Raw genomic sequence first — 18,003 nt, forward strand, 5'->3', positions numbered from 1 at the left:
GATGATTCAGATAAGCCACGGCGGTGGAATTGTCCGTCTGAATCCGGATTGGGAGGCCGCGCAGACGAGAGGTCCAGTGCGACAGCGCTAAGAAAATTGCCCTGAGTTCGAGAACGTTGATCTGCAGGGAGGACTCCTGAACAGACCACAGACCCTGAACCGTGAGGGACTCGAACACCGCTCCCCATCCCGAGAGACTGGCATCGGTCGTGATCACCCGCCAACTGGGAGGGAGGAAGGACCGGCCCAGGGACACCGTCCGGGGAAGCAACCACCAGGACAGACCCAGGCGAATCTGAGGGGGGAGACGGACAAGGCGATCGAGACCCTCCGGGGACTTGTCCCACCTGGATAGGATGAACAACTGAAGGTCCCGGGAGTGAAATTGGGAATAGGGAATGGCTTCGAATGAGGCCACCATCCTCCCCAGGACGCGCATACACGTCCTGATGGTCAGAGAGGACGGCCCGCGGAGAAGATGCACCCCCGCCTGAAGAGAAGAGACCTTCTCTGGGGGAAGAAACACCCGCCCGAGGCGAGTGTCGAAAAGCATGCCCAGAAAAAGCATCCTCTGGCGTGGGACAAGGGAGGACTTGGAGTGGTTGACAAGCCACCCGAACTGAGCAAGAGCCGAGAGGGTGATGCTCAGGCTGGACAGATTGTCCTCCGGAGACGGGGCCCGAACCAGAAGGTCGTCCAGGTAAGGTACCAAGGCGACCCCCCTGGCACGAAGAAGGGCCACGAGGGGAGCTAACACCTTGGTGAAAACCCTCGGCGCGGAGGCCAGACCGAAGGGCAGGGCTACAAATTGGAAATGAAGAGAACCCACCGCGAAGCGAAGGAACCTTTGGTGGGAGAGGGCGATGGGAATGTGGAGATAGGCATCCTGAATGTCGATTGAAGACAGGAAGTCGCCCAACTCCAAGGAGGCGATCACAGACCGGAGGGACTCCATGCGGAAATGACGGACCCGGACGAAGTGATTGAGCGCCTTCAGATCCAGGATAGGACGGAGCGAACCGTCCTTTTTGGGAACAGTGAACAGGTTCGAGTAGAAACCCCGAAAGCGTTCTGACTCTGGAACCGGAACAATGACCCCCAGAGCACGCAGGGAACGAATGGCCTGAAAAAAACCGTCTGCCCGGGCGGGAGACACGGGGGGGGACGTCAAGAAGAACCGACCGGGTGGAAGGTCGGTGAATTCGATTCTGTACCCCGAAGAGACCACCTCGAGAACCCAAGCGTCTTCTACGTTTGCCTGCCAAACATCCCGAAAGGCGAGCAGGCGCCCCCCCACCGTGACGGGGATTGAGTCATGCGGAAGGAGGCTTAGTGGACTGGGGGCGAGCGGGCTTGGGCTTGGCATGCCAAGAGGGCCTGGACTTAAAGGAAGGCCTGGAAGGCTTCTTATCAGATCGGGCGGGAGGGGCCCGAAAGGACCGAAAGGACTGCGTCCGGGAGGACGACCCGGGGAAACGACGGCGGCGAGGCTGATTCTGAGGAAGAAGAGAACTCTTACCTCCGGTGGCCTCAGAGATGAGCTCCTCCAAGCGTTTCCCAAAAAGCTTTCCACCAAGAAAGGGAAGAGAGATCAGAGCCTTCTTGGAGGCGGAGTCCGCCGCCCAGGAACGAAGCCAGATGGTGCGGCGGATAGCCACAGAATTGGCGGCCGCACGCCCGGAGCGGCGAGCCGATTCCATAGAGGCGTCACAAAGAAACTTGGAAGCCTGATAGATCTGGGAGGCAAGCACTGCCAGGTCCCCCTGGTCAGAGTCAGAAGGTAAGGCACGGAGAAGTTGCTTTGCTCAGATAGCGCATGCCTTGGCCACCCAGGAGGCGGCAAACGCAGGGCGGATGGCGGCGCCCGCTGCGATGAAAACGGACTTGGCTAAGGAGTCGACTCGTTTGTCCGCGGGATCCGACAAGGAAGCCGCATCAGCCAGGGGAAGCGTAGTAGCTTTCGCCAGGCGAGCGACCTGAGGATCCACCAGAGGGGGAATCGTCCAGAGATTGACCGAATCCTCTGAGAAGGGGTAAGGGACATCAGAGGCCTTGGTGAGATGAAGGCGCCGGTCAGGGTGGCGCCATTCCTTGGCAAGGAGCGCGTCCAGATCCTCGTGATTCGGGAAAAAAACCGTGGACCGCCTAGAACGGCGGAAGGACACCGCCTCCAGGGAGGAGGACGAAGGAACGTCCTGTACATGGAGCGCGTCCCGAACGGCCCTGATGAGATCCTGTACGGCTGCCGACATCGCCGAGCACCGCTCAGATTCAGAATCTGAAGCGGAGGAGTCCCCAGGAGCGGCGGAAGCGGCTGAAGAAGAAATCTCGCCCGACTCAGACCTAACCGGGGAGCGATCCGGGGTAGCGGAGGAGGAGTGGGACCCGGCCGAGACCGTACGTGGTCGCTTGCGGCACCGAGTGCCGGAGCCAGGACGAGAACTGACGCCAGGCGCATCACCAGCGGTAGGAGCCCTACCAGAGGCGGCCGCAATCTGGGCAGGGAGACTGTCCAGGGACTGTGCCAGGGATTGGGAGAGGCTAGCAAGGCTACCTATGGCCTGGGACAGGGTAGCAGCCCATTCCGGGAGAACCGACAAAGTGGAGGCCGCAGGAGCGGACTGGGCGGGCCTGGGGTTGAGGCACTGCACGCAGAGGGAAGTAGGTTGGCCGCATGGGAATTTCCTATTACACACAGAGCAGGCGTAATGAGTGGAAATGGCGGCGGAGGGAGTGGGGGCCTGACCAGAGGAAGACATGAGGGCGGAGGATGGAGCCTGTAAGGAAAAAGAGTCAGCCAGAGGCTGCCTACCACTACCAATGGTGCTGTGTCCCAGGAAGCCGGTCGCAGGAGAGCAGGATGGCGACGAGCAGAGACAGGAGCAGGGCTAAGAAACGCCGTTCAAAAGAAAACGCCCCCCCAGCAGCCCGCGCTGGCGCTGGATTGGGCGAGAAAAAAGGACCTCCCAGACCGCCACCCACAAGGGGAGGGACGCAGGGGAAAAAACCCGGGAAGCCTGGGAGGCGGAGGCGAAGACGAAGCCCCGCCCACGCAGTCGCGGCCTAGGCCGAAGCAAAGCCGGGGCCTGAAGTAGAGGAACGCTGCCGGAAGCGGGAGACTGCGATCGCGGCACCGCGGACCGCACCGGCAGAAGAGGGGGGGACACAGCGCCATGAGGTAGGGATGTGAGAACGCCGGAAGCGGCGGTCTTAAAGGCGCAGGCTCCATAAAAAGAACAGAAGCCCAAGGAAGGGCCAGGCAACAGGAGACTGATAGGAAGACTCCTAAGGGGGAAAAAAAGTAGGGGGGGCGCCTTACTCACCCTCCGATGTTTTCAGGCGCAGCATGACCACCCCCTCGGCGGACTCAACACGGAAACCGTGGGTCCGCCGGAATCCACTGCGGAAGCAGGTCACGTGGGGACTGGGTGGCTGCCGGGTACCTAGGTACGCGCCCGCAGGGGGGCAACTAAGGTGGAACACGATGGAGCCACCCCTGCCACCTGTAGAGAAAGAAAAAAGGAAAAAATAAAACAAATAAAAAATAAAATTAGCAGAGTGACCTGCTAGCAGGTCAGGTCTGCCTCCTACGGACACTAGAACTAGACTGAGTTATTCTGGCTCTAGCAGAGGGGTATAGCCCACCTGGGTGGAGCCAACACTTTTTTTGTTTCTAGTGTCAGCCTCCTAGTGGCAGCTGGGCATATACCCATGGTGCTGTGTCCCCCAATGCCACGCACGAGAAAATCATTTTTTCAATTGGTCTTTATTAAAAATTCTGAGCCCTTTTCTCTGTACATGGCGGAGATCCTCTAGTAACACAATCTGAATTTTCTCTCTATTCCGTCAAGCAGCTCAGCTGATGGCTCGTCTCTGCTCTCGGACATTAAAAACCCTCATTGTAGCTCAATTCTTATCTTACTGATAATAATGAGGCCTTAATAAGTGGTTATGACCTTAATTTAGAGATAAGGCTTATTAGACGACCGTCAAAGTGAAAGTAAAAAAATACGATTCTCACAGCTAGAAAAAGTTAACCCTTTGTGACAGAACAGGTCAACGTTTTTAATAAAGACAAATTGCAAAAATTATTTTTAGCACAAAATAAGTAAAATGCAATCATAAAGAAATTGCCCCTAAAAGGTGTACATAGCCTTTAAAAGGCAGGAAAGAGGAAGTGAGGTGATGACAACGTTAATATAAGAAACATAATGTCCAGCGGGATTTTCACTCGTCACCCACAGTCAGTAGGGAATCAGTATTACAAAACTTACTAAACAGCAAATCTGGATATGCAAAAAGGAGTAAAAGAATGGCTGGTCTAAACCTGGAGAGGCATTGCCACACTTTTAACTTAGGCCTCATGCACACGACAGTTTTGTTTCACGGTCCGCAAAAACGGGGTCCGTGGGTCCGTGATCCGTGACCGTTTTTTCGTCCGTGGGTCTTCCTTGATTTTTGGAGGATCCACGGACATGAAAAAAAAGTCGTTTTGGTGTCCGCCTGGCCGTGCGGAGCCAAACGGATCCGTCCTGAATTACAATGCAAGTCAATGGGGACGGATCCGTTTGATGTTGACACAATATGGTGCCATTTCAAACGGATCCGTCCCCATTGACTTTCAATGTAAAGTCTGGAGTTCTTTTATACCATCGGATTGGAGTTTTCTCCAATCCGATGGTATATTTTAACTTGAAGCGTCCCCATCACCATGGGAACGCCTCTATGTTAGAATATACTGTCGGATATGAGCTACTTCGTGAACCTCAGATCCGACAGTATATTCTAACACAGAGGCGTTCCCATGGTGATGGGGACGCTTCAGGTTAGAATACACTACAAACTTTGTACAAGACTGCCCCCTGCTGCCTGGCAGCACCCGATCTCTTACTGGGGGATATGATAGCACAATTAACCCCTTTAGGTGCGGCACCTAAAGGGGTTAATTGTACTATCATATTCCCCTGTAAGAGATCAGGGCTGCCAGGCAGCAGGGGGCAGCCCCCCCCCTCCCCAGTTTGAATATCGTTGGTGGCACAGTGTGCCCTCCCTCTATTGTATTAAATCGTTGGTGGCACAGTGTGCCAACCACCATCGGCCCCCCTCCCTCCCTCTATTGTATTAAATCGTTGGTGGCACAGTGTGCTAACCACCATCGGCCCCCCCTCCCTCCCTCTATTGTATTAAATCGTTGGTGGCACAGTGTGCCAACCACCATCGGCCCCCCTCCCTCCCTCTATAGCAGTAACATTGGTGGCAGTGTGCGGTCTCAACAGTAGAAGATTCATACTTACCTGCTTGCTGCTGCGATGTCTGTGTCCGGCCGGGAGCTCCTCCTACTGGTAAGTGAAAGGTCTGTGCGGCGCATTGCTAAAGAACTGTCACTTACCAGTAGGAGGAGCTCCCGGCCGTTCACAGACATCGCAGCAGCAAGCAGGTAAGTATGAATCTTCTACTGTTGAGACCGCACACTGCCACCAATGTTACTGCTATACAGGGAGGGGGCAATGGTGGTTGGCACACTGTGCCACCAACGATTTAATACAATAGAGGGAGGGAGGGGGGCCGATGGTGGTTGGCACACTGTGCCACCAACGATTTAATACAATAGAGGGAGGGAGGGGGGCCGATGGTGGTTGGCACACTGTGCCACCAACGATTTAATACAATAGAGGGAGGGAGGGGGGGGGCGATGGTGGAGGCACACTGTGCCACCAACGATATTCAAACTGGGGAGGGGGGGGGTCTGCCCCCTGCTGCCTGGAAGCCCTGATCTCTTACAGGGGAATATGATAGTACAATTAACCCCTTTAGGTGCCGCACCTGAAGGGGTTAATTGTGCTATCATATCCCCCTGTAAGAGATCGGGTGCTGCCAGGCAGCAGGGGGCAGTCTTGTACAAAGTTTGCAGTGTATTCTAACTAGAAGCGTCCCCATCACCATGGGAACGCTTCTGTGTTAGAATATACTGTCGGATATGAGTTTTCACGAAGTGAAAACTTAGATCAGAAAAAGCTTTTATGCAGACGGATCTTCGGATCCGTCTGTATGAAAGCAACCTACGGCCACGGATCACGGACACGGATGCCAATCTTGTGTGCATCCGTGTTCTTTCACGGACCCATTGACTTGAATGGGTCCGTGAACCGTTGTCCGTCAAAAAAATAGGACAGGTCATATTTTTTGGACGGACAGGATACACGGATCACGGCCTCGGCTGCAAAATGGTGCATTTTCCGATTTTTCCACGGACCCATTGAAAGTCAATGGGTCCGCGAAAAAAAACGGAAAACGGCACAACGGCCACGGATGCACACAACGGTCGTGTGCATGAGGCCTTACGTATACAAATCCTGCAGTCACATTTTGTAGTCAGTTAAGAGTTAAAAGGGGTCCCACGAAAAATATTCTACGATTTCTAAACCAGCACCTGGACCCAAATACTTCTGTAATTGCATGCAATTAAAAATTGTGTAAAGCCAATGAGCTATTCACTGCTGTTTGCTATTTTTTCAAATTTTTCTGTCCATCTCTTGAGATGGACACACATGCTCAGTTCCATCCTTCATCAGGTCAGCAGAAAGGACACACTACCTGAGAAGGGATTCTTATCCGTCGTCGTCTCCCCCAACCCGCATCCCCCCGCTCCCCCCAGCGCTGCCACCTTAAAATAAATTGTGTAGAGCAATTGGAGCAATGAACGTGGAGATCTCTGGATCCATGTGAGGTACGGGGCTGGGTCTAGCTTTGTTTGAAAGAGATTGTCATGTACTATATGGTGCCAGATTATATTTTTTTACAAAAACACTGCTTTAAGTTATATTCAAAGCCTATATTTTTTTAAGTGGGTTCAAACTATTTTAAAGATCAGCTATCAGTAAATTCTTCTATTCCCCATAAAATAACAATTCTGCAACTCAGTTATTCCTCTTGGAATGCTGTTACCATTCATCTTATCAACAGGGAGTGTATGACAGAGTCAGACACTGGTAGTGCTTATTGGACAGTGTAGGAGTCCATAGTGACCCTTTCTATTGACAAGGAAAACTGAGTACACATAGCGGTCATACATCACTAGGAGGAACAATAGAGGTACGGCACGATGGAGTTCTAAAAAAAAAGCACCAGAACTCTTATTTTATGGGCAAGTAGTTACTGGCATGTCAGGAGAGCTGAGCAGGTAGTAAGAAAAGTGCAGTACTTTTATACTCCATGCATTACCTGTGTAGCTATCATCATTACTGGAATTATTATGTATAAGAAACAGTTTAGTGGATTCACCTCATCACAGTTGAAAACCAACACTTGTCGGCCGAAAAGACCACCCAACGCCTTCACCGATTCTGTTTTACCAGTTCCAGCTGGGCCATATGGATTTCCTCCCAAGCCCATCTTTATGGCCTGAGTCAGAGTAAGGTAACACTTGTCTGTCAGAGGGGTGTACACCAACTTAGGAGCATTGCCCTGAAAATCAGAAAAAAATAAATAAAAATAAAATGAATAAATGCCAAAAATCAAATTCCCTCTATTGTCCTACGTGTATATAACACCTATATAATCACAGTATATACACCCATATTACATCCCCTAGTATCACTATTATATGTGCACTGCTATACGGTCATACTTAGAGAGTCCGCCATACTGAAGCCACATACATCATTATAGATCATTTTATATAGGTTGATACCAGGAAGCCGAGAGAAGAAAAAAAAAATACATTATTTTCCCAAACATTCCTTAAAAACTGAGATGTGATACCAGCCAGAGACACCCTAAGGGAAAGATGGGGGAGATTTATTATCAAAGGGGTATTCCAGTTTTTATTATTTTAACATATTTGTTTTAGGAAATTATATATATTCTAATATACTGTACATGTATTTAATATTCTGCATACGTACCTTTCTTATATCAGGCGTTAAGTGCTATATGCAGTAGAATGGTATAACCCATGTATCAGTCCTATGTAATGCCTCCATGGCCTAACTGAAAAATGGCATCAGTCATGTGATACCCTATACCAGTGATGGAGACCGAGTGCCCAAACTGCAACCCAAAACCCACTTATTTATCGCAAAGTGCCAGCACGGCAATTTAACCTGAACACCAATATCATATATCTTCCATGTACTTTATCATTTAGCTATAATAGCCTGCCTACATTCAATGTGCTGCCTGTGCTGTTCATAGCATGTCCTGCACTATTGAATGGCAGGCAAATTCTAAGGCATATTGGTACACCATAAACTTTATCCAGTGTGCGGGTGCCCACAGAGAGGGCTCTGAGTGCCGCCTCTGGCACCCGTGCCATAGGTTCGCCATCACTGCCCTATACTATGTAATTTCTGACAGTAAGCAACAATGTTACATGACGTACAAGTGTTGGGTCAGCAAACAGGACACATCCATGTGAAAGGTAAATAGGACTAGTGGTGGCATCATGACCTTAACTGTGGTCATTACAGTAACTACATCACTGTGTGTATTTACATGGCTGCCTGTCTGTAGGTGATGTTAGAAAATGGCTGCCTGTCTCTAGGTGATTGTCATCTTTTTGTCAAGTTTAGTATAAAGAAAAACATACATGATGTTGAGATGCTGCTGCAGGTAGTAATATTGTATATACTGTATATTTTCTGCCAATATACAGTACTACTATTCACCTGTTATATACCTGGGCAATTAACAAAAAGCCAGGTCACATAACGGCCCACATGACAGATGCCATTTTTTGTCCTATTCAGCTCTCCTATGGATGCATTTTACAGGATAGAAACAGGTTGTACCACGTTTTATTTCTTTAGGAGCAGGATGTGGATATAATAAAGGTCTGTGAGCAAAATTATAAATAGATTTATATCAGAAAACTGTTCAACATCCTATTCTCTACATATAGAATTGTACTCATTAAAACCAGAATACCCCTTTTTATGGTGCCCTGTACAAATGGTGTACCAGGCTCTCCAACAGGGCGGTGAAGCGCTAGGTTCATGAACAGCACCCCCAATAAATTGATGAATCTGCTAAAGAGAGGGAAACAAAGGGGATGGGACCTGGCATTGTAATATTTTACTAAATGTGTTGCATGCTGGCACTGAATACTCGCCATGTTACATGAAATAACTGCATGTCAAGCTTCAGCACCACATCTAAAGCAAGTGACAGAAGAATTACATATCCTGTTCATATGCAGCAGAGAAGAATCCATACAGATTCCTTAACTGCACTGTGGAAAAAAAAAACATCTGCAATATGAATGAGAATCTCATGGATTCCACACAGAATATCTGTGGATTAGCTCCAATGAAGGGATAATCGTTAATAGTGATGAGCGGCAGGTCCCATATTCGAATTTGCGATATTTGAGATTATTTTCGCAATTGCGATTAATCTAAAATGTAAAAATCGCGTAATGCGAAGTTGATCAAAAAAGAATATATAGCAGTAAAGAAGAAGATTATAGCACCATATTAGCTAAATTGCTCTATATTTGTATTTAGCGAATATTCGCTATACTGCTATATATTCTTGTTTTAAATTATGCCGAATATTCTAAAAACGTATAGCAAAATAGCGAATATATTCGTTATTTATAATATTTGCCTTCCCCCCCCCCAATCTGTACAATTGTTAGCATACTCCTCCCCGACAAGCATCGGCGTCACCATGGAAAGGCCTACGGGTTAGAATATACTATCAGATCTGAGTTTTCCCTGCGATCATGAAAACTCAGATCCGATGGTATATTCTAACCCACAGGCGTTCCCATGGTGACAGGGATGCTTGTCGGTGAGGAGTATGCTGAACAACTGTACAGATTGAAAAAAATATATAATGAATATTCTAAATAACGAATAATTTGCTATAGTGCTATATATTTGTTTTTTAGAATATTCGTCAATTTTTTTCCATCTGAAGTCATGATTCCTTCCTGCTTAAGTTGCTTGGGGGCCAATGACTCATTGGCCCACAAGCAAGAAGCAGTGAGGAATCATGTTTTCAGATGTAAAAAAATTACAAATATTCGATATAGCAAATATATAGCACTATATTCGAGATTAAAATTCGTTATTCGAATATTCGCGCTTAACACTAATCGTTAAGTGACTACACAGACACATCCGCAACAGAAATCGTATTGCCAGCCTGAACATATCCTTAAAGTGTTATTCTTATCTGGACATTCAGGGCATATCCTCAGGATATGCCATAAATCAAAATAGGTGCAGGTCTTACCTCTGGGACCTGCATCTATCTCAAGAGCAGGGCACAGACTCACGGCCGTTGTGGATGGAGAGGTGCCATGCATGTGCGGGTCTTTCCATTTACAACATACTTTTGTGGGAATTCCAAAAACAATTCAGGTTGGCTAAGAGACAGGACCCTGTTCTCAAAATAGATGTGGGCCCTAGAGGTGGGACCCACACTTATCAGACATTTATGGCAGCATCACAGGATATGTCCAGATTGGAATACCCCTTTAGGGGGAATCTGTCACAAGACAAATTCTGGGCATCTGTTCCATGCAGAGCAGGTTTTTAACTAATGTTTGTGAATGTTCTCATTGTCAGACCATTTTATACTGGCTCCTCGAAAAACGTACAATAATCTGTCCACCAATGGGCTATAGATTATACTGGGATACTGTAAGGGCTCATGCACACGACAGTATGGCTTTTTCAGTGTTTTGCGGTCCGTTTTTTACGGATCCGTTGTTCCGTTTTTTGTTTCTGTTGTGTTTCCGTTTCCTTTCCTTTACAGTAATTACATAGAAAAAATTGGGCTGGGCATAACATTTTCAATAGATGGTTTAGCAAAAACAGAACGGATATGGAAGGCATACGGATGCATTTCCGTATGTGTTCCTTTTTTTGGGGGAGGACCCATTGACTTGAATGGAGCCAAGCACCGTGATTTGCGGACTAGAATAGGACATGTTCTATCTTTTCACGGTACGGAAATATTGAAACAGAATGCACATGGAGACACTTCAGTTTTTTTTGCTGAACCATTGAAATTAATAGTTCAGTATATGTACCGCATACTGAACTAAAAAATACTGTCGTGTGCATGAGCCCTAAGGAACACTGCGGGGAAGAAAATGCCCTCTTAGACACTGAAGTACCTGATATTCATAGGTGTACTCTATCTCAGCATCAACCATCTGCACGTAGCACTTCTTATCCGGCTTCATGTAGAACCGCAGCTGCTTCTTCCACGTCCAGTCGTCCACACTATGGACCTGAGCTTGGATCAGCTGCTTCACCACATCAATGTTATGAATGACATCCAGGATCAGTGCTTTCAGCTTCAGTTCTAATATTTCAGCATCATCTATAGTGAAGAAAGAAAGTCAATGAATTCTGATCATGGCTTCTTATCTTGCTTCCATGCACTACTTTACATTAGGGCACGGTTCACTGCCAGAAGAACGAGAGGAAGCTTTGCCCTCAGTAAGGCTACTTTCACGCTTGCATTGTAATTCCGGTATTGAGATCCGGCAGAGGATCTCAATATTGGAATTAAACGGATAGGTTTTAATTTTGCACATCAGGAAGGCGGTTGATGTGAAATCAAAACTGAAAAAAAAAAAATAACGTATCCGGCACTAAATACATTGAAAGTCAACGGATCCGTCACCATTGACTTACATTGTTTTCAAGTGACGGATCAGTTTTTTATGACTGGACACAATACCGCTGGCTTACAGCAGGTTTTGTATCCGGTCACAAAACAGAATGCTGCTGGAACAGAAGACATTCTAATGCATCCTGAACGGATCTTTTTCCATTCAGAATGCATGAGGACCAAACGGAAACGTTTTTTTCCGGCATTGAGAACTTCTGCTGGATCTTAATACCGGAAAACAACAACGTAAGTGTGAAAGTAGCCTAAGTGGTCAGATGTCCTGTGTATAGGTAGTAGGTAATTCTGCAGTTATTTTTTGCTTCTGTGTTTATTACATTTCCACAGAAAAGAGGCCCTTTACCTGCAGCTGATGTATCATCGATCCCGATGTAGTGCTCAAGCTTAGCCGTCAGCTCAATTTCCACCTCATGGAGGTTGTAACCACGGATGGCATTCTCCACATCTTCTGTGAACTGGATGTGTTCAGCTAGGCACAGGATCTAAAACATCAAGAAATACAATAAGAAGCTCATTTCTTTTTTTTTTTTTTTTTCAATTATAATCAGAACATTAGATTTGTTACAAGCCTTTCTGGGATCGTAGTCCCTTGTTCTTTTTTGTTGAATACATTGATATAAATTAACCACTTCACATCTGGGCCATTTGCCCCCTTCCTGACCAGGTCTAATTTAGCAAATCTGACATCTCACTTTATGTGATAATAACTTGATGCTTTTACTTATCCAAGCCATTCAGAGGTTGTTTTCTCGTGACACATTGCACTTCCTGCTAGTCCTAAATTTGAGTCAATATATTTCACCTTTATTTATGATAAAATCCCAAATTTAACTAAAGATTTTGAAAAATTTGCAATTTTCTAAAATTTCAATTTCTCTGCTTTTAAAACTAAAAGTGATACCTCATAAAATATTTATTACTTAACATTCCCCATATCTCTACTTTATGTTGGCATCATTTTGGAAATGATTTTGCAGCCAAGTATAGGACATGTTCTACCATTTGCGGCACAGACGTACGGATGCAGAAAGCACGTGGACCATTTGTGTGCTTTCCACATCTGTATGTCCGTTCTGCAAAAAGATAGAATATGTCCGCAATATGTCTGCAAAACACAGACCGTGTTTGTTTTGTAGTCCACAAATGTAAGGACCCATAAAATATGGATGCAGTCTGTGTGCCATGCATTTCTGTTTTTTTTGCATAAGGCCTTATTCACATAAAACTCCTTTAAAGAGGTTGTCCCTCAAAAAATATTTAGCCTTTTTTTTTTTTTTTCAAAGTAGCCAGTGAATCTGAAGTTTTTGCAATCAAATATAAGTTAAAATGTAGTTTGGCAACTGAGTTAGTCAATAAAATGCAAATTAAAATGGAAGCAGCATGTTATAGAGAAGGAGGAGCTGAGCAGATTGATATATAGCTTTGTTAGAAAAGATTCAGTAAAACTTGTATTTCTTTAATTTAAATTCTTGCTCATTCTGGGCTGTGAAGTCCAGGAGGCGATCCTATCAGTGATTGACAGCTCTCTCTGTATACACAGTCATAGAGGGAAGGCTGTCAATCACTGATAGGATCGCCTACTGGACTTCACAGCCCGGAATGAGCAGGAATTTAAAAGAAATACAAGTTTTACTGAATCTTGTCTAACAAAGCTATATATCAATCTGCTCAGCTCCTCCTGCTCTATAACCTGTTGCCTGCAGATGAGACACCAGGTTCAATGTGACAACTCCATTTTTAAAGGGAACCTTTCTTTAGACTTTGTGAACCCTGAATCTAAGGCATACTGTACATGGTTTGGTTTCTTTTACAAATATAAATGCTCAGCGAATGAATAAACCTACTTGAGAAGGAAAGCGGAGAGGATCTATGGTACCATGAGACTTCTTCCCAGCCACCACACACTCAACCAGTAATGTCTGCAATGTGGACTTCATCTGAATGGCTAAATTGCTTAACCAGACCTGCAGAAAACAAGCAGCATGAGAGCCAGCAGGCAATGGAAGCCTCGCTTTCTAGTAACTGGGTTCTGTGCATCTCACCTCAACATCGGTCGAAACTAGGACCTTGTTTTTCAAAGGAACCACCTCTCCTTCCAGGGATTTCATGGCGATGATATGCTTGAAGTCCTTATCAAACTCTACGCTGTGCACTCCTAAAACACATTGGCAATTATCAGTAGATGCTATTCAAGGTGAGGTGTTGCAGCCGCATTTGAGAAAACTTGTGGGTTTTTTTTTTGTCCTGACAATGTGGTGAACACGGCGTCCCAAGATCATCTGAAGCACCCAGTAAAATCAATGAGACATTCATGTAATGCACCGAGGAGATGGATCCTGTGAAGTTGCTCTTTGTTCGGAAGTTCTTCATTGGGTCTACTAGAGATGGATCTTCTACATGACACATAAGCAGGGCCTCTGTTCACATCTGTCACAGATTTAGTCATTTTTTACATTGAAAAATAGCACTGCATGCAGAGGAACCCAAACAAATACAACTATAAGTGAATGGGGTCTGTTCCGCACCAATGGTGTCCCGTCATGGAACAGATCCATCACATCTCAGTGGCGTCTGTTTATAACGGAAACCACAATGTAGATGTGAACAGAGACTAAAGCCTGTTTCATATTTGCTTTTACCATCTCCGGAAGGCTGTTTCGGCAGGGAGCAGCCTGCCAGAAATGTCTGGATCCGGCACTGACACCTGACGGCCCCATTCACTAGAATGGGGACCAGTGGCGATCTGGCCGCATCCTGGCAAATAAGCAGAGAAACGGCTGGAAGAAAAACGACCACAACCCGGCAGCAGGAAAACCACTGCGCACAGCTGTTTTTCATCCGCCCAAATCTCTGCATGTTTGCCGGGTTATAGCCAGATCTCCGCTGGTCCCCATTATAGTGAATGGAGCCAGACGGAGATGCGGTAGCAGAGAGATCTGACAGGCTGTTCCCTGCTGGATCTCAAAGAGCAATCGTGCAAATAGCAAGGCAGACAACAAGCGTGACGTACATGAGAGCACAGCAGCTACCCTTCTTATAGTACCAAACAACATAAAGTTATTTTACCAGCGAAAAGTTTCTTAAGGTGAGACTGGATTACTGCTGGGTTTGTCGACTGTCCCAGTATTTCCAGTAAGTCGTCGTCTCCAATGAAGTAAAACCGGGGGAAGGCGGAACGCTTTTCCTGTGAAAGCAAAAAATGGCAGATGTGATTCATGAAGATTTATTAATGTACACAAGCAATGATTAACCCCTGCATTATATGGCGAGTGTACCTCCAGAAACTCATTCAGGGACTTCTGGCATCTCTGGAGCTGATCGAGGATGGTAATCAGTGAGTTTCTTATCCCGATCCGTGATGTCAGCATCGTCACTCTGTTGTCCCGTTTAATGTCTGACATTATTGATCTGTCAAGCAGAACGAGAATGAAAAAAGAAAAGTTATAGAGCAGAAAACATAAATATGTTAATGAAGGTAAAAAGCAGAAAGATACAATAATTATTTACTATCCTACTTAACAATGGACTAATAGTTACTTAGGTTAAATGGCGTGTGCCCCCAGGAAACTCACTGATACACTAGACACAGCTGAATGTAATGATGCCTTTCACTTAGCGATCTGTTGCTCCATATGCAAATAGGAAAATTAAGTGCACCTAGGGCCGGACTAAGCCTCTCTGTGCACCCGTTACTCCCGATTCCTCTATCAGACCTCCAAATCCAGCAGCATGTGAGCTGGACCAGATAAGGGCTGCTTCTAAGCCTCCGAATATATAATGCTTCCATTCAATGACAGGAAGCAAATATTTAGTAATAATAAAAAAAAAAAGAACTGAACACACCGAAAGTCTTCATCAACTCTGTTAAAACGAGCTTCTTCTCTGGGAAGGGCACCGCGGCCAAAGATGGGCTCCAGATACACCCATTTCCTCTGTATCTGGTTTAGACTCTGCAGGTATTCATCCAGTTCTGCAAGTTTTCTCTCCCAAATGGAGACCTTGTCCTCGAAACCCTTGTAATAGGGGGAGTCCTTGAGCGACTGGAGGAGGCACCGGTTATCTCCCACCTGATTGACAATGTCCTTCCAGTCCTTTATCAGCTTCATTGTGCGTTTCTGGCTGTCCTCGTAATCCGTTAATGTGAACACAGCGCCGGTCCCCCAGATGTCCAGTTCCCGGAGGGCTTCTCGGATTGTTACTTCTCCCTGCGCGCGGCTGTTCAAATCCTATACAGAGATTAAAGAAGAGAAATGGAAAAGCTAAAAACATATTGCTGCCTACATCGTTTGGTTATTATAAAGGATGATCTTGAAGGATGGGGGGGGGGGGAAGCTGTATGTAAAATAGTGCACTACTCCCACTTGATTGGCCTTAAGAGATCACATGGCACCACATCTCCCCTGGAACCAATCACTTGATCCCTATAAGGGTCCATTCACAAGTCCACAAAATGGGTCCGCATCCGTTAGGCAATTTTGCGGAACAGGTGCGGACCCATTCATTTTTAATAAGGGCCGGAATGTGCTGACCACATCCGAACTTCCAGATTTGCACTTCCGACTTTCGTTCCGCCCAAAAATAGAACATGTCCTATTCTTGTCCGCAATTGCGGACAAGAAAAGGCATTTTCTACGAGAGTGCCAGCGATGTGCGGCCTGCAAAATGTGCCGGCGATGTGCAGACCGGACATTGCTGGTGTCCGTGTTTTGCGGATCCGCAAAACATATACGGACGTGTGAATGGACCCTAATTGAGAGGGATGAACTACTTAAAGGGGTTGTCTCACTTCAGAAAATGGCATTTATCATGTAGAAAAAGCACTTACTAATGTATTGTGATTCTCCATATTGCCTGCTTTGCTGGGTGGATTCATTTTTCCATCACATTATACACTGCTCGTTTCCATGGTTACGACCATCCTGCAATCCATCAGTGGTGGACGTGCTTGCACACTATAGGAAAAAGCAGCTCCCTCTCTGGTGGCCGGGACCGTGGGATTGTACATAGGACAGCATTTTATCCTATAGTGTGCAAATACGACCACTGTGCTGGATTGCAGGGTGGTCATAACTTCTGCATACAAGCAGTGTATTATGTGATGGAAAAATGAATCCAGCCAGCAAAAGAAGCAATATGGACAATCACAGTACATTATTAAGTGCCTTGTATTAACTTTCTCTACATAATAAATGCCATTTACTGAAGTGAGACGGCACCTTTAAGACCCTATTTTCCCCTTGGGAGCGAGTGTGTGCGCAATTGTATCTAGTTTTACATTACTAGGGTATCTAAAAAGACACCCTCATTTAAAGGGGTGCTGCAACTTGGAAAACCTATACCTGTTAGAAGGTACTCTGACAATAAGCAAATCAGTCCCCCCGCTGGAACCTCCAGTGATCAGCTATAATATGTCAGTAAGCGCACACAGGGGAAATTAGGAGACAGAATAGGCGGATTTTGCTATTTGCCCCAAATAACTGTCATGCATGTTTTGTATAACATTTATTAAATGTTTTGCACACTTTTCTAAGCTTTTTCTGCCGTTTCCAACAGGGGGCATGGCTTCACTGGAAAGGGGTGCAATTTCACTTAAAAGGGGGGTGGACGAAATGCACCTCTGTGCGCCCAAAAATGGCACATTTTTGCAGTAAAACTACACAGACTTATAGGTGGCATAACGTAATTTGTTTTTGTTTTTCACGCAGAATTTTAATACACAGACAAAATTCTACCGCACAGACAGAATTTGCCGCAGGATTTAGGATACACCAAAGATATAAAGGACTATGGGAGTCATTTAAAAACCTGAAATAAGCCTATATTAGGTGTATTAGAGGCACATATTTTTGGGGCGTCATTAAAACAGGCACCATTTGCAAATAAGTCTACTTTCACACTGGCTTCCGTTTGTGAGATCCGTTCAGGGATCTCACAAGCGGTCCAAAACGGATCAGTTTTGCCCTAATGCATTCTGAATGCATAAGGATCCGCTCAGAATGCATCCGTTTGCCTCCGTTCTGTCTCCATTCCGCTATGGAGGCGGACACCAAAACACTGCTGCAGCGTTTTGGTGTCCGTCTGACGAAACTGAGCCAAACGGATCCGTTCTGGCACACAATGTAAGTCAATGGGGACGGATCCGTTTTCACTGACACAATATGGCACAATAGAAAACGGATCCGTCCCCTATTGATTTTCAATGGTGTTCAAGACGGATCTGTCTTGGCTATGTTACAGATAATACAAACGGATCCGTTCTGAACTGATGCCGACGGTTGTATTATCTGAACGGATGCGTTTGTGCAGATCCATGACGGATCCGCACCAAACGCGAGTGTGATAGTAGCCTAACAC

At 46.2% G+C, this 18,003-nt stretch overlaps 1 protein-coding gene across 2 annotated transcripts in view; it reads right to left on the reverse strand.

Moving 5' to 3' along the window:
* Nucleotides 1-18,003, reverse strand: part of DYNC2H1 (dynein cytoplasmic 2 heavy chain 1) — a 478,712-nt gene that overhangs the window by 368,791 nt on the left and 91,918 nt on the right. For both annotated transcript variants that reach the window (XM_044284009.1, XM_044284008.1), the window contains exons 26-33: nucleotides 15,493-15,875; nucleotides 14,925-15,057; nucleotides 14,716-14,833; nucleotides 13,692-13,804; nucleotides 13,494-13,613; nucleotides 11,993-12,131; nucleotides 11,129-11,337; nucleotides 7,282-7,464 (exon numbers count right to left, since the gene is read on the reverse strand). In XM_044284009.1, coding sequence (XP_044139944.1) covers nucleotides 7,282-7,464; nucleotides 11,129-11,337; nucleotides 11,993-12,131; nucleotides 13,494-13,613; nucleotides 13,692-13,804; nucleotides 14,716-14,833; nucleotides 14,925-15,057; nucleotides 15,493-15,875 — 1,398 coding nt within the window. The remainder of the gene's footprint in view (nucleotides 1-7,281; nucleotides 7,465-11,128; nucleotides 11,338-11,992; nucleotides 12,132-13,493; nucleotides 13,614-13,691; nucleotides 13,805-14,715; nucleotides 14,834-14,924; nucleotides 15,058-15,492; nucleotides 15,876-18,003) is intronic.

Source organism: Bufo gargarizans, chromosome 3 (genome assembly GCF_014858855.1).
Source record: "Bufo gargarizans isolate SCDJY-AF-19 chromosome 3, ASM1485885v1, whole genome shotgun sequence".
NCBI classification, from domain to species: Eukaryota; Metazoa; Chordata; class Amphibia; order Anura; family Bufonidae; genus Bufo; species Bufo gargarizans.